The sequence below is a fragment of the Narcine bancroftii genome, chromosome 2 (assembly GCF_036971445.1).
Source record: "Narcine bancroftii isolate sNarBan1 chromosome 2, sNarBan1.hap1, whole genome shotgun sequence".
Taxonomy (NCBI): Eukaryota; Metazoa; Chordata; class Chondrichthyes; order Torpediniformes; family Narcinidae; genus Narcine; species Narcine bancroftii.
Genome location: NC_091470.1, coordinates 254,116,724 through 254,134,538, shown reverse-complemented (window position 1 = coordinate 254,134,538; position 17,815 = coordinate 254,116,724). Strand labels below are relative to the sequence as shown.

Genomic DNA, 17,815 nt, shown 5'->3' with positions numbered 1-17,815 from the left:
ATGTGATGTGTAGTCACCCCCAAGTGTTAAAATGGCAATCAAAAGAAGGTATAATGCATGGATCCAGTTATTCACTCAACTGCACCAGTTGTAACTTAACTCTTGGGAGTTTTGGCCTCTGCAGATTAATAAAACCCCTCATCCTAGTCGCATTCTAGTAGATATCCTCAACACATGTGCAAGGTTGTTCTGATTCTCTTCTCGAGCTCCAGGTCTAAGGGACCATTCAACAATTAGTCTTTGCAATTCTTTTCCTGAGCATTGCAGCCACCTTTCACTCTTTACCTAGTATCTGTAAAATTTCTATGGATGACTACACCCTCGATCACTTCTTCCAACCTTCTAGACATAAGGAGAGGCTGTACAGGGTGGGGCTTTTCTGCCTGGAATGTAGGAGGCTGAAGAGTGAGGATAGAGACATGTATAAAATTATGAGTGGCATAGATAATGTAGATAGCCTTGCCATTTTTCCCTAGAGCAAAGAAACCTGAAACTTGAGGGGAAAAGATTTAAAATGAATTCGAGGACCATCTATCTCACACACAGGATGATTGGTCTGTGGAAAGAACTACCATGTGGGTATCGAACATTTAAAAGACATTCAGACTGGTATATGGATAGGAAAGTTTTAGAAGGATATGAATCAAAAGGAGGCAAATGGAACCAATTGAGCTGAAGGGGCTGTTTCTGTGCTGTGAAGGTTTTGCTTTGTTGAATATTTTGTACTAGACACAATCTTGGATCACCAAGGAAAGAGGTTCTATAAAAATGCAAATGGTACACTGCAGAAATGTCAATTTTTCTCAACTAGCAATGTTTTCCTTCTTAATTCTAGACATGATTTTCTTTCCATAGGGCTCAACCAGGATGCAGTTTTCAAAACCAGTGATTGCTGTAGTGAGTGATTACGCAGTAGCAGGAGGATTGGAGCTCTCATTGTTGGCTGACCTGCGGAAAATGGAGAAAAGTGCCATAATGGGAGTATTCTGCAGCCGATTTGGTAATCGTGCATTATGAGCAGAAAAGTGTGACTTTTTGCATTTGTAGTAGTGCTGAAGCTTTATAAAATAGTCCTTTTATTGTCATAGGTGTTCCACTGATTGATGGAGGCACAGTAAGACTACCAAAACTAATTGGATTATCTAGGGCATTGGATCTAATTTTGACAGGACACGAGGCATATGATTTTGGCCTTCCCAATCGAGTGGTCCCAGATGGTTAAGGTTTGTAGCACTTTTTATTTTTCATTTTACTTAGCTAACAATTAATGTTACTGTATTTTGTGTGAAATCTTTAAAAAACAGCATCTTGTACAAGTTAAATTATATTGGGAAGGAGAAAAATGTGCTTTAAAGACAATGAGAATTGAAATAAGAGTAGGATGTAAGTTGAGGAAGGACAGTTTCACACAGATTCTTGGGGTATGGAACTCACTGCTTCAGAGAAAGGAGGAGGCAGACCTGTCATCACATTCACATCTGTCACCTACAAGGTCACTGACAATTGCCAGGATGACTCATCAACTTTCAAGAAGCTCTACACCAACCATGGGAAAGCAGCATAAGGACATAAGAACACAAATAGGCTATTCAACCCATTGACTCGGCCACACCATTTAATCATGAGCTGATCCATTTTCCCACTCAACCCCACTGGTCATCCTTCTCCCCATAACCTTTGATGCTCTGACTAATCAAGAACCTATCAATCTCGGTCTTAAATACACCCAACAACCTGGCCTTCACAACTGCCTGTGGGAACATATTTCACAGATTTAACCACATTCTGGCTGAAGAAATTCCTACACATCTCTGTTCTAAACAGACACCTTTCAATCCAGTTGTGCCCTCTTGTCCTAGTCTTTCTCACCATGAGAAACCACCTTTTTAAATCTTCTCTGACTATGCCAGGGGTGGGCAATCTTTTTTAAATTCACATTCCACCTTAAGTATTCCCTGTGCCAATAGGCACTCTGATTGGTAAGGGATTGCTTAAGGTGGAATGTGAGTGGGAAGGTAAGGTTGAGAATCACTGCTCTGGACCAATTGTTACTGAAATATTTTGCTTGAGAAAAATTGTCATTGGCCCATTTCCTTCGGAGTTATGAAACTGTGCACATAACGAGTCAATTGGGCTCGATTAAAACAGTGGTTTTCAAACCACCTTCTTTCCACACACATAATACCTTAAGCAATCCCTTACCAATCACAGAGTACTTAAGGTATTAGGGAATACTTAAGGGGGAATGTGAGTTTTAGAAAAGATTGCCCACCCCTGGTTTACGCCTTTCAACATTTGAAGTGTTTCAAAGGGATTCCCCCCTCTTAAATTCCAACAAATACAGGCCAAAAACCATCAAATGCTCCTCATGTCATGATCCTTTCATTTCTGAATCATTCTAGTGCTCCTCCTTTGAATCCTCTCCAATTTCAGCACATTGATGTTACTTCAGTCACCACCCTAAACATTCATACTCTTCACAACTGGCATACCATATTTTTTCTTTTTTTTCTTTGCCTTGGCTTCACAGATGAAGACTAATGGAGGGGTAAATGTCCACGTCAGCTGCAGGCTCGTTTGTGGCTGACAAGTCCGATGCGGGACAGGCAGACACGGTTGCAAGGGAAAATTGGTTGGTTGGGGTTGGGTGTTGGGTTTTTCCTCCTTTGCCTTTTGTCAGTGAGGTGGGCTCTGCGGTCTTCTTCAAAGGAGGTTGCTGCCCGCTGAACTGTGAGGCACCAAGATGCACGGTACCTGGGGCACTGTGCCACACCACACAAACCCGCAACCTCTACTGTCAGGACAAGGGCTGCAGAGATGTGGGAGTTATCCTCAGAAGGATCCCCTTCAGGTTGCACAGCATCCTCATTCGGAAGTATATTGCTGACCTTCAACATCACAGGGCTGAAATCCTGGAACTCCCTACTCAAGCATACAGTGGGAGCACCTACTCCAGAACTGCAGCAGTTCAAGAAGGTGGCTCAGTGACACCTTATCAAGGTAAATTATGGATGGCCAATGAATGGTAGCAATGTCCAGAATGCAAACCAAATAGGAAGTTTTAAAAAAATGGGAATTGTGATTAGCCTGAAAAAATGTTAATTTTTCTTTTAAGTTTATACATATAGCATAGTAACAAGGTTATTGAGGCCCACAAGTCTGTGCCACCCAATTTACCTACACATTAACATTAACAGTTATCATTGAATGGACCATGTGACTTCTTGGGCCAGGTCCTTTCATGTTGTTGATCCAAACAAGATTGCTTGAGTGATTTCAAACCTGAGGCATTGCAGTTTGGTGGAAAATTTCCTTCAAACGGAAAGAGGGAGATTGGAGAGGATTGTTTAAAAGCAAACAAAAAGAAATAAAGGAAGATCACCCTCTTGTAGTCAATAACTGGATGACAAAGATGTAAGATAATTGACTAACATCCAGGGAGTTATGTAATTTTTTTTAATGGTATTGTTATGAGCCCTAAGCACTACGCATTGTCTGAAACACTAGGCCATTTCAGATAGCCCAAAGGTCGGGATGTAAAAGCAGAGAAACTCCGTCAAAACAAATAATGACCTACCTCTCTGAATGCGTGGAGGTGATCTCCCAGCTGCATAATCCAACCCCTCTCCGAGAGGGTTAATCTCCACAGCGCTGCCCTCTGCTGATTGATCTGAATTGGCAGCTGCGCTAGACGGCTGTTTAGGGGCGGGTTGATGATGCAGTCAGCCCATGACCCACTTCCCACTCACCTCTTTCCCTCCAAGTCAAGGGTGGCGGGAAGCCCTCAGGGCAGTTGGGGCAGCGGGAGCAGTCGGGCAGCTACTAAAACAGAAAAAAAAGCTGTCACATTACAAGTAGACGCTTCCATTAGAGGCCTTGGGGAAGCATTGGTGCAGGAAGGAAAACCAATAACCTTTGCCTCATAGGCCCTGACGAGCAGAGACCCAATATGCCAATATCGAAATGGAGCTTTTGGCAGTTGTATATGGATGCGAAAAATTCCACAAATTCCTCTATGGGAGACAGTTTGTGGTAAAGAGTGATCATCGCCCACTGGAACACATCCAGAAAAAGAACCTCAACAAGGCACCAGCCAGATTACAGAGGCTACTCCTCCGGCTCCAATGGTATGACTTCACCTTGAAGTACAGGCCAGGGAAGGAAATGGTGCTTGCCGATGTCTTGTCATATCTTTCCCCAAACAAAAAATACGAAATGAAAGATGTGAGATCAAGGTACATCACCTCGTCAGTGTGACCAGTACCAAATTAAACCCAATTAAAGAAGAAACAGCAAAGGATGAGGTGCTGCAGCAGCTCTTGCAACAAGTGATAGGGCCAGAAAGGATAAATAAGGTACAGCCTACAATACATCAGTATTGGTCTGTCAGGGATGACATATCCCTGGAGAACGGTGTACCGCTGGCAAGATAATACCAGAGACTATGCAAATAATTCTCCAGAAAATACACCAAGGTCACATGGGAATGGAGAAATGCAAACTCAGAGCAAAGTCAGCAGTTTACTGGACAAGCATGTGTAAGGATATTGAAAACATGGTGCCAGAAATACATAACAAAAAGAAGAGATGATACCTGCGGAAATACCCGCCAGGCCCTGGTACACTGTGAGAGCAGACGTATTCACAGAAAACAAAGAGTGGTATCCCATTGTGACCTGCTATTACTCCAAATTTCCCTTCATCAGGAAAGTGAAAGGACCTGAGAGCACCAATCATCACTGCTGCAGCATGAGATCTCTTCATGGAACAGGGGAGACCTAAACAAGTGGTATGTGACAATGGGACCCAATTCACATCGCATGAATTCAGAGAAATAGCCGCAGAGTATGGGTTCACCATCACTACATCATCACCATATTACCCCAAGGGCTATGGATTCATTGAGAGGCATGTACAGACAATTAAACACTCTCACAAAGTGTTGAGAGATAAAGGAAGACCCTTTCCTTGCTCTTCTGTCACTGTGAGCAACACCCTTGAGGGCCGACATGAAGTCCTCAGCAGAGCTTCTGAACGGTAGAAAGTAAAAGACAACCCTGCCAAGCAAAATCTGTCCACCAGACGACCAAGAGGAAACAAGAAGAAAGTTGACTAATATACAAGAGGGAAATCATCAACATTACCAGAACTCTTCACAGGGCAGCATGTGCATGTCCAAGAGCCAGTGATAAAAAATCTGGAGTCCAACAAAGATTGTTAGAAAAGCTGAGATGTCAAGGTCATACATACATCATTGAGACAGAATATGGCAGGAAGCTGAGATGAAACAGGATTCACATTCGCCCAACACCAGATCTGACACAAAAAGCACCAGAAGCATCAGCAGGTTCTGTAATTCCAACAACTTGTGAGGGAACGTGAGGCGAAACCCCAACCAACGACTGCATAGCAAGCAGCAGGAGAACCGCAAACCAAAAAGTTGCTACAAGGTGTACGAGGTGGAAAAGCAACGTCCTTCCACTAGACCGATTCCGCTGAAAAGAAAATAGAACCGCAATTGTGTAAACAGAATAGATCATTCTTAATACCAATTGCAGGTAAAGAAGCAGTAATGATTTATTTTTAAAATTTTAATAATATTTTTCTTAAGAAGGATGTTATATACTAGGACTATTTTATGCTAGAGCATGAACACTAACACTTTAAAAGCCACATCACACTTAAGAGTGGTGCATGCGCGGTGAGAGACACTGTATCTATACACGACCCAGTAGCTGGATGTGAGTAAAGAAATGTGCTGTTAAACTTACAAGCCTTTCTAGTGTTTATTAAGGCCTCCGATGGTACAACATGGACACAACAGGCCGGGCTCGGAACTCAAAACCCATCTTGAAATGGGGTCTTTAGCAGGCTTTTCACTTACCCAGCCTTTTATTGACTGCTGTAGTTTTTTTCTCCCTTTCTCTCTCTCTCTCTCTCTCTTTCTGTTCCTGTTTCTGTAGTGTGATGTTTGCTTGTGAAATGTGACCTCAGCTATCTAATCTTATTCCCCCTTTTTTAATATATATTTTATTCACTTGGAGAAACTCATGCAGCAGAGAAGAATTCCAAAGATATGGAGAAAGAGCAGACCACCAGGACAAACTGCCTATTGGAAGGACCAGGGAAAACTCACTAGTCCAAATGGCTATTTCCTGTGCTATCTCATTATATTTTTGCACTCCCTTTAACCATACTAGGACCCTATTTACCACATTCCTTTTTTACTCAACATGTTGCATTTTCCACACTTCTGATGTTAATTGGGGTTTTGTTTCCCGTGTTCCTTTTAAACTCACGTGCTTCCTTTAAGCTCAGCGAGTTCAGTCGAAAATTTATTTGACTACAGCTGTACTATATAATGTCCTTTTTTAAAAAAAGTGAATGAGAAAGTTTGTTGCAATATTAACAGGAATAACAGTCAATAGTCTGTAAAAAGTACTAGTTTGACTTCCACATGGTCCCAAGGATGCCAAATGTTCAGAGTAATCTGCACTGACCTAACATGCGGAGTGTGCGAGTCATACTTACTGCAACACCTTGTGTGGGGTTGGGAGTCACAGCAGTTAATGCTCCAAAACCTACCTGCAGTCCCATGACCATGATGAGGTTGTTATGCATCTCCTCTTTCCGCTTGGTTGGCTGCAGCTCTCCAGATGTCTGGCGAGAATATTCAAGACATTGATTTTCATTAAATCAAGGCAGTCATTGATGTTTCTGCAGATGATGTTCAGTAAATTTGGCAGAATAGCCTCAGCACTGAAATCAACGGGGTAGAGTTTGGGTGTGTAATTGGAGGGCAGTCAAGTGGCTGTTTCATAACCAGCCAGGGTGGAGTACAGGGAGTGATTTAGATGGTGAGTGCAAAGTATAACAAACAAACACACTAACACAGTCAGCACAAGTTTAAACACTTCAGGTTATTTTTTCTTCCCATAATGTAATACATTAGAAATGTTCAGTAATTATTTTTTTGTTTATTTGTACTTAAGCAATTCTTAAATCTGGCAAAAAAATCTTTGTGTATTTTGTATAATAAAATGACCATGTGAGCAGACTGGATTGAGTCACTTGGGTAAAGGGATCACATCGTTGGATGACAATGAAATCCAGAAGCCTCTCACGTTTGGGCCTGTCCAGCAAACCTTGGGCTTGGTAGGTTTGGGAGGCACTGAAAAAGGAGACTTCTTAGGCCTACCTTAGAGCCATCAAGAGAACTCTGAAGAAGATCTAGTTCAATGGCTATAATGCAAAACCTAGAACAGGAATAGAAAACACAGTCTGGGTGAGAGTGTAGTAAATACAGACAGTTCTTCCTTCTCCTTCCCCAAACACTCCCATTAACCACTCCTCGACACCTTCCCCTGCGGCTACAGGATGTTCCATACTTGTGCGCACCCTCTTCCCTTACCACTATTCAGGGCCCAAACAGCCCTTCCAAGTGAACACTTCACTTGTGTATCAGAGGAAGTTATCTGCTGCATCCGGTGCTCCCATTGTTTCCTTCGCTACATCGGAGAGACTGGACACTGACTGTGAGATCACTTTACTGAGCACCTTCGCTCTGTCCTCATCAATAACAGGGATCTAGAGGAGTCACGTGATGGAGTAGTGGCCGGACGGTGAACTCCAGCCCTCTCCAGAAAAGTCGGGAAAAACAAAGGAAAACACAAAGGCACAGAAATAAAAGTTAAATAAAAGTGAGAATAAAGGTGGAAAGAAGATGGCGACGAAAAAAGAAAAATCGAAATCAACGGTAAGAAGAGAGGAAGAGAAGACAACGGAGGAAGTAGGAGAAGGCCTTACCTGTTCGAAGAGGCCCGCGGTGGAGAGAGAAACCCGCTCCCTCAGGTCGGTAGAAATTGGACTACAAAAATGGCTCGCTGAGCCGAGTAAAAGTGCGCAACCGCGCATGAAAAAAAACACACCGACGGGAGGGGGGACCAGCTGGGGAGTCGATCTCCACAGCCGGCAACGACAGCTGCAGAACACCTGCAGCAAGAAGAGAACACAGAAGACAATGGAAACAAGAAAGAAGAGAAGAAAAGGGCAACAAAGAAACAACAGATGGCCAACCCAGAGGAAGAAGAAGAGGAAGAGGAAGAGTACAGTGAAATGGAAGAAGAAGGGAAAGGCAAGATAAAGGTTTTACTTTCTCTTATTAAAGGATACATGGAGTCATTTAAAGAATGGCAAACACAGGAATTTAATGATTTAAGAAGAAGAATAAACAACACAGAAGAGAAAATGAATAAAATAGATATGACCTTAACAGAAATGGGAAAGAAAATGGACAAGATGGAAGAGCAGGCAGTAGCAGCAGAAATGGAGGTAGAGGACTTAAAAAAGAAATTAGAGGAATCTAATAAAAAAGCGATAGAGACACAAGAACTGTTAGCTCAAAAAATAGATATAATGGAAAATTATAACAGAAGAAATAACATAAAGATAGTGGGCCTTAAGGAAGATGAAGAAGGCAAGAATATGAGGGAGTTTATAAAAGATTGGATCCCTAGGATCCTAGGATGTCCAGAACTACAGCAAGAAATGGAAATAGAAAGGGCACATAGAGCATTGGCCTCTAAACCACAACCACAACAAAAACCAAGATCTATTTTAGTAAAATTCCTAAGATATACTAAAAGAGAAAAGGTACTGGAGAAGACAATGGAAAAAGTAAGAGAGGGCCACAAGCCACTGGAGTATAAAGGGCAAAAAATCTTCATTTACCCAGATATAAGTTTTGAACTCCTAAAGAAGAGAAAGGAGTTCAATACAGCAAAGGCGATTTTATGGAAGAAAGGGTATAAATTTATACTAAAGCATCCAGCTGTATTGAAAATATTTATTCCAGGACAACAAAACAGACTATTCTCGGATCCAGAAGAAGCACGAAAATTTGCAGAACAATTACAAAATAGACTGAGGGATGAAGACGTGTAATGAGAGTAAAAATGATCACGATTGATATGTATGTGGGTAAAGAGGTATAAGAGTGTATAGGTATAATGTGCATACGTGAATGTATCTGTACTTAGAGGAAAATATAGATAGTATAGACAAGAATTAATAAGGGAAGGTAATGGAATAGAGAGAATAAGGAGGGAATTAAAAGAGTGACCTTTGTTACATATGAAAAGTGAAATCTTTTCTGGGGGGGGCTAGGTGGGGGGGAATAGCGGTCACTGCAAAATCAGTTGACGCTTGCGAGTGAATTCGCAAACCCAAATGGAGAGGGGAGATGTGGTTGTCCGACAAGGGATAAAGGACAACTCAGGAGGGGAAGGGGAGATTGGGGCTAAAGAAGGTATAAATAGGAGAATAAGGAAAATGTTTGATGTTTTAGGAATGTTGTCTTATAAAGGGTTTAAAATAAGAAAACAGAAATGGAAAAGGAGGAAAGGTAATGATGGAAAAACGGAAAGGGAAGATAAACAAAGTATAAAATGGCTACGTTGAACTATATGACTTTAAATATTAATGGAATACATAACCAAATTAAAAGGAAGAAACTACTAAATTTACTGAAAAAAGAAAAAATTGATATAGCATTTGTCCAAGAAACACACTTAACTGAATTGGAGCACAAGAAATTAAAGAGAGATTGGGTAGGACATGTAACAGCAGCATCGTATAATTCAAAAGCAAGAGGAGTGGCTATATTAATTAGTAAAAATGTGCCATTTAAAATAGAAGAGGAAATAATAGATCCAGCAGGGAGATATGTAATGATAAAATGTCAGATATATTCGGAGTTTTGGAATCTACTTAATGTATATTCACCTAACGAAGAAGATCAAAAGTTTATGCAAGATATCTTTTTGAAGGTAGCTAATACGCAAGGGAACATACTAATAAGAGGGGATTTCAACCTGAATTTGGATTCAAATATGGATAAAACTGGGAAAAAAATTAAAAGAAAGAACAAAGTAACCAAATTTATAATTAAATCAATGCAAGAAATGCAACTTTTGGATATATGGAGGAAACAAAACCCAAAATAAAAGGAATATTCATATTACTCGGCTAGACATAAAACATACTCAAGAATAGACCTATTTTTGTTATCAGCTAGTATGCAAGATAGAGTAAGAAAAACAGAATATAAAGCTAGAATACTATTGGACCATTCACCCTTAATATTGACAGTAAAGCTAGAGGACATCCCTCCAAGAATGTATAGATGGAGATTAAACCCCATGCTACTTAAAAGACAGGATTTTAGAGAATTTATTGAAAAACAATTAAAAATGTATTGCATGTATTATGCAAGATATCTTTTAGAAGATAGCAGATACGCAAGGGAACGTACTAATAGGAGGGGATTTTAATCTTAATTTGGACTCAAATATGGATAAAACTGGAAAAAAAACTAACAGAAAGAACAAAGTAACCAAATTTATAATTAAATCGATGCAAGAAAAGCAACTTTTGGATATATGGAGGAAACAACACCCAAAGGAAAAGGAATATTCATATTATTCGGGTAGACACAAAACATACTCAAGGATAGACCTACTCTTGTTATCAGCCCACATTCAAGGGAGAGTTAGGAAAATGGTATACAAAGCTAGACTATTATCGGATCACTCACCCCTGTTATTGGCAATAGAGCTAGAGGACATCCCACCAAGAATGTATAGATGGAGATTAAACTCCATACTACTTAAAAGACAGGATTTTAGAGAATTAATTGAATGACAAATTAAAATGTATTTTGAAATAAATACAGAATCAGTGGAAGATAAGTTTATACTATGGGATGCAATGAAAGCATTCATTAGAGGGCAAATAATAAGTTATGTAACCAAGATGAAGAAGGACTATAATCAGGAAACAGAGCAGATGGAAAGGGAAATAGTGAATATAGAAAAAAAATTAGCAATGAAGGAAGATACAACTAAAAGAAGAGAATTGGCGGATAAAAAAATAAAATATGAAACATTACAAACATATAAGGTAGAGAAGAATATAATGAAGACAAAACAGAAATATTATGAAATGGGTGAAAAAACGCACAAAATCCTATCATGGCAGCTTAAGACAGAACAAGCTAAGAAAATGGTTTTGGCATCAAGGAAAAAAGACAAACAAATTACATATAATCCAAAAGAAATTAAGGAAAACTTTAGAGAATTCTATGAACAATTATACCAAACTGAAAACGAAGGGAAAGAAGGAAAAATAGATGAATTTTTGACTAAAATTGAACTACCAAAACTACAAATAGAGGAACAAAATAAATTAACAGAACCATTTGGAACAGTAGAAATACAAGAGATAATAAAAAAATTACCAAATAATAAGTCACCAGGAGAGGATGGATTTCCAATAGAATTCTACAAAACATTTAAAGACTTATCAATTCCGCCCCTCCTGGATGTAATCAACCAGATTGATGAAACACAAAGCTTACCAGATTCATGTAAAACAGCAATAATTACAGTAATACTAAAACAAGGGAAAGATCCACTCTCACCAGCGTCATATAGACCAATATCTTTGCTAAACACAGATTATAAGATAATAGCTAAACTATTAGCAAACAGATTAGCAGAGCAGGTACCGAAAATGGTAAATTTAGACCAAACTGGATTTATGAAAAAAAGACGCACAACAGACAATATTTGTAAATTTATTAACTTAATTCATGCAGTAGAAGGAAATAAAGCACCTGCAGTAGCAGTTGCTTTAGACGCAGAGAAGGCCTTCGACAGAGTAGAATGGAATTATTTGTTCAAAGTATTTCAAAAATTCAGTTTACCGGAGAAGTATATTAATTGGATTAAAGCATTATATAAGGGACCGTTAGTGAAAGTGACAGTAAATGGGCATGTATCAAAGCAATTTAACTTAAGCAGGTCAACGCGGCAGGGATGCCCACTATCACCTTTATTGTTTGCGTTAGCTATAGAACCACTAGCAGAATTGATAAGAATAGATAATAATATAAAAGGAATAAAAATAAAAGACAAGGAATATAAAATCAGTCTATTTGCAGATGATGTTATAGTGTACTTAACAGAACCAGAACTATCAATAAAAGAATTATATAAGAAATTGAAGGAATATGGAGAAGTGTCGGGTTACAAGATAAACGTAAATAAAAGTGAAGCAATGCCTATGAATAATGCGGATTTCTCAAAATTTAAGAAGGAATCTCCATTTAGATGGCAAATGCAGGCAATAAGATACCTAGGTGTACAAATAAACAAAAATCTCGGCCAATTATATAAACTCAATTATTATCCACTAATGAAAAAATTATAGGACGATTTAGAGCATTGGAAAGATTTACCACTAACACTAATAGGAAGGATAAACTGTATTAAAATGAACATTTTTCCAAGGATATTATACTTATTTCAGGCATTGCCAATACAACTGACAGAAAAATTCTTCAAAGAGTTAAAGAAAATAATAAGGAAATTTTTATGGAGAGGGGGGAAACCGAGGATAGCACTAGATAAATTAACAGAATGGTATAAACAAGGAGGCTTACAATTGCCAAACTTTAAAAATTATTATAGAGCCGCACAATTAAGATACCTATCAGATTTTTATCAAACAAGGGAAAAACCAGACTGGACGAGATTAGAATTAGATAAAATAGGGGAAAAGATACCTGAACACATATTATATAAATGGGATGAAAAATTGGTACAACATAGAACTTCTCCAGTATTACATCATCTCCTCAATATTTGGAAGAAGATTCATGTAGAAAGAAATAAAACAAATTATCAATTACCAAAACTAATATTGACGCAAAATAAGTTACTCCCTTTTACCATAGATAACCTTTCCTTTAGAGAATGGGAAAAAAAAGGGATTAAAAGAATAGAAAGTTGTTTTTCAGGAAGGAGATTCTTATCCTTTGAACAAATGAGAGATAAGTACAATATAACTGGAGATACAGCGCTGGCATATTACCAACTGAGATCCTACTTGAAGGATAAATTAGGAAGCAATTTGAGTTTGCCAGAGGGAAGTAACCTTGAATATGTGATTACAGATACAATGTTAATCAAAAGATTTATAACAAATATGTATATTAAACTGCAAGAAAAGGAGAATGAGGAAACAAATGGTAAAACTAAACAAAAATGGGAACAAGATTTAAATATAAAGATATAAAAGGAAACCTGGGAGAAATTATGTTCTGGAACGATGAGAAATACAATAAATACGAGGCTACGTATGATACAATATAACTGGTTACACAGACTATACATTACACCTCAAAAGTTAAATAAATGGGACCCAACAGTATCTGATAGATGTTTTCGATGTAAAAAAGAAATGGGAACAACAATTCATGCAATCTGGACATGTGAGAGAGTAGAAAAATTTTGGGAAGATCTCAATCAGATATTAAATAAAATAACAGAAAACAATATACCAAAGAATCCAGAGATCTTTCTCCTAAGTAACATAAAAAACAAAGAATTCGGAATTTATTTGGAGGATGCACAAAAAAGATTTGTTAAGATAGCTCTAGCCGTAGCAAAAAAATGTATTATGTCAACCTGGAAATTGGAAGATAATTTGAAAATACAACAATGGTATATAGAAATGAATAAATGTATTCCATTAGAAAAAATAACATATAGTTTAAGAAATAATATTGAAATATTCGAACAAATATGGGAGCCTTACATTAAATACAATAGCGAAAACCTACCGGGGACAAGCATTACCTAAGTTGATGGAAGGAGAAGGAAAGAAAAGAATGGACTCAGTAGAATTTCTGGTGTATTTTTGTTGAATGACAACATTGTCTGACTGGTTTAATGTAACCTAGATTGTATACCTAAAATGGATGGGGGGGGGGAGGGTGGGGGGTGGCTTGGGAGGAGGGAGTGGGGGGGGGAGAAAAAGTCACTGTATATGTGTGAAAAAGAAAAAGTGTGTATCATGGCTAATGTGATTTATGGTGTGAAAAATAAAAAAATTTAAATAAAAAAAAAAACGGGGATCTACCAGTGGCCCACGATTTCAATTCTGCACCCCACTCCCTTGCTGATGTGTCTGTCCATAGCCTCATTTACAGTCAAAATGGAGGAGCAACACATAATTGTCCGTCTGGGCATTCTCCAACCTGATGGCATTAACATAGTCTTCTCTGGATTCTGCTAGCCTACTTCCCGTTCTCCCTCTCTTCCTTATCCCTCTCATTTCTCCACCCCCTTCCCTCTCCATCCACAGAGCCATTCCCCCTCTCCTCCCCTTGCTGGCTGGTCTGCCCTCTCTCCCTTATCCACCTATTAACTTCCGTCTGTGCTCCTCTCTCTGCCCCTCTCCCCACTATTTTGTTCAGGCACCTTGATGAAGGGCTCAAGCCTGAAACTTTGGTTATGTATTTTGCCTTTGCTATATAAAGTACACTGTTTGACCTGCTATGTTCCTCCAGCATTGTGTTTTTACTTAAATCATGGTGTCTGCAGACTTTCATGCTTTACTCTGACAGGTACAGTGAAGGGTCCACACACAAATGCTCTGGCACCAATGCAGACAACAGTCCATCCAGCAGAAAATGTGAAGCTTGAACTATAGAAACATTAGATGGAAGAGTTAGGGCAGCAGTTTGGCCAAAGCATGCATTCATAATGTATTAAAATACATGATGGAAATCAAATGACATAGACCCAAGGAATGTGCTGTAGCAGATAACAGTAAATAGAAACAGGACACTCCAGGAGTGAGTTTGCAACAAGATTGGATACATTAACAAAGGAATACATTCAAAAATGTGAAGACCAATATGAAGTCATTCTTTGAGAGTTGTGAACTTACATTGAAGTTTAGTTGTCAGAACAGGCCATGTGTCCATTTTGCTGCAGGTCAACATGCCAAGCTGGTCTTCTTGCAAGTTGATGATGAAATCAGAGGGCAGACTGTGTCCATTAAAAAATTACCTGCAGAGGCAAACAAGAGTTTGGGAAATGAACCTGCAATGCAAAGTAACAAGCTAGTCAGAAAAATCGACCAGGGTGAGGTGCCAGTGGCAAAAACATTTGAAGTCATGAACAAGAGGATGACTTAGTCGACAGCATCAGCCTCTTGGCTGTCTTAGGAGAATTGGACCTTTATCAAACTGCAAAGGCATAAGGTCAGAGGAAGGATCTGTTAGAAGTTTCAAGAGGAATAGAGCCGCAGCTGAAGCATAACAACATCCTACTGGCAGGCAACATTACAGTATCCTACTCGTAGGTAACATTACAACAACCCATGGGCAAGTAACAACAGGCAATGATAAAAGGTGTTGCAGAGTGCATCAGACAAAGTTGATTCAAATAGAATTCTGGGAAAAAACCTGGTATCTTTAAGTCTTTTGACATTTACAGAATTGTGAATGTGCAAGTTGAGTTAAATGATTTAAGAGGGAGGCTGCACATTAGTTCTAAAGCTCCAAAGATCCTGTGAAGGATGTCACAGAAGGTATGGGCAGCGTAATGGCAGTACATTACATTATGGCCTGGTCACATCAGGAAGAGCTGAGACTAGTCATATCACAGTGGAAAACCTTGGAGATGAACCGAAAGGGGAAGCCATTTGCAGTAACTTCAAAAGGGATAGAATGAAAGGGGAATAGTTCAGCATTTACAGGGAAGCAGATAGGAGTCAGAATGCAAGACAGTATAAGAGCAAATGCATGGGACGGAGAGTTTTTAAAAATGGTCAGGTTAGGTTGTTGCACTGAACTTATAAGATCCAGTAAAATACCAAATTCAATTTCCAGCTGTAAACAAGGTCATGGTCATGGGAATCTTGTTTTGTTTGACCCAGAGTTGTTGTGGGGACATTCTTTTTTTTAAATTCCGACCGTAGTTTATAGTTGCAGTCACTTAACTTTTGAGCTGACTAATGGCCTCTTGCATTTTCCAGTGACATTCACTTTTCCACCGAGAGACTTTGTTACATGACCAAAATTTGACTCAGCTGGGAAGGAATGTTTATCCTTCACACGAGTTTGCAATAATAAATGAACTTTATTTGCTGCATAAAAATCATTAACCTTAAAATTTATCTGAGTGAACATTGTGACTGCTTAACCAATATTGCAGAAATTACATCTAAGATTTTTAATACAGGAAGTAAGAATCTTAAAGTATCACAATTAAAATAACAGATGGATGAATTTGTAGCACATTGATGAAGTGTCTTTACATCCCTATTAATGAAGCCCATGAATTATTTTTAGTGTTAATCTTTTAAAATGTAGCTTATTTCATATTATACTCATAGATGTGCCAATTAGTGATGGGGACTCATTGACCTTGAACTAAGTAACTTGCTTATTCCACTTTAGACAGAAGTAATGTTCAATTAATTACTACTGGGCTGGAGTTGCATTGGATAAGGTCAACAGCTTTCCTTTCCTGAAGTGCATTAATGAACAAGCTGCCTTCTTATTACAACCTGCTCACCTCATGGTCGCCCACGGTGCATCATTTAGATGGGGAGAAAATTCAAAATTTCCGAAGTGCAAAGGAACTTGGCAATCCTCGTGCAAGATATCCTCAAGGTTGAGTCAGTGGATAGCTCTAGCCGTAGCAAAAAAATGTATTATGTCAACCTGGAAATTGGAAGATAATTTGAAAATACAACAATGGTATATAGAAATGAATAAATGTATTCCATTAGAAAAAATAACATATAGTTTAAGAAATAATATTGAAATATTCGAACAAATATGGGAGCCTTACATTAAATACAATAGCGAAAACCTACCGGGGACAATCATTACCTAAGTTGATGGAAGGAGAAGGAAAGAAAAGAATGGACTCAGTAGAATTTCTGGTGTATTTTTGTTGAGTGACAACATTGTCTGACTGGTTTAATGTATCCTAGATTGTATACCTTAAATGGATGGGAGGGGGGGGTGGGGGGGGTGGGTTGGGAGGAGGGGGGGGGGAGAAAATGTCACTGTATATGTGTGAAAAAGAAAAAGTGTGTATCATGACTAATGTGATTTATGGTGTGAAAAATAAAAAATTTTAAAAAATAAAAAAAAAGGTTGAGTCAGTGGTGAAGAAGGGGAATGCAATTAATTTCTAGGTGAATAGCATACAAGAGCAGGGATGTAATTTGAAACTCTCTTAAGCACTGGCGAGACCTCACTTTAGGAACTATGTACAGTTGTAGTTGTAGGTGCCTTATTTGAGAAAAGACATGCTGGTGTTGGAGAGGGTTCAGAGAAGATTTACTAAATGATGCCAGGAATGAAAGGGTTAGTATATGAGGAACAATTCTCGGCTCTTGGACAGTATTTATTTGAGTACAGGATGAGGGGGGAACCTCATAGAGGCTTTTCAATGCTGAAAGATCTGGACAGAGTAGATGTGGTAAGATGTTTTCCATGGTAAGGGATTCCAGGACACATGCATATATTTAGGATAAAAAAGCATCAATTTAAAACTGATGAGGAAAAATTTCTTTAGTCAGAGGATTGTGTGTATATGGAACTTGTTGCCACAGGCAGCTGTGGAAGTGAGGTCATTGGATGTTTTTAAGGCAGAAATTGACAGGGAATTGGACATCATGGATTGCGGAGAGAGAGCCGGGGAGTGGGGCTGAGTGGGAAGATGGATCACCTCATGATTAGAATGGCAGAGCGGACTCGATGGGCCAATGCGCCTACTTCAGCTCATATATCTTGTGATATAGATATCTGCAATGGATGGCAGGTTGAAACCTGTGATGGACACAGCTATGTTTGCTACCTTCTGTGTTCGTAGACTTTTGAATTATCAAGTTAAACAAGAAAGTCTGCAGATGCTGAGGTCGAGTACAATACAAACTATCTTGGAGA

At 38.9% G+C, this 17,815-nt stretch overlaps 1 protein-coding gene across 1 annotated transcript in view; it reads left to right on the top strand.

Moving 5' to 3' along the window:
- The first annotated feature begins 305 nt into the window (after positions 1 to 305).
- LOC138753101 (probable enoyl-CoA hydratase, mitochondrial) overlaps positions 306 to 17,815 on the top strand; it is a 30,326-nt gene continuing 12,816 nt past the window's right edge. The window contains exons 1-3 of the mRNA XM_069915689.1: positions 306 to 449; positions 856 to 1,000; positions 1,089 to 1,217. Of these exons, the coding sequence (XP_069771790.1) occupies positions 306 to 449; positions 856 to 1,000; positions 1,089 to 1,217 (418 nt within the window). The remainder of the gene's footprint in view (positions 450 to 855; positions 1,001 to 1,088; positions 1,218 to 17,815) is intronic.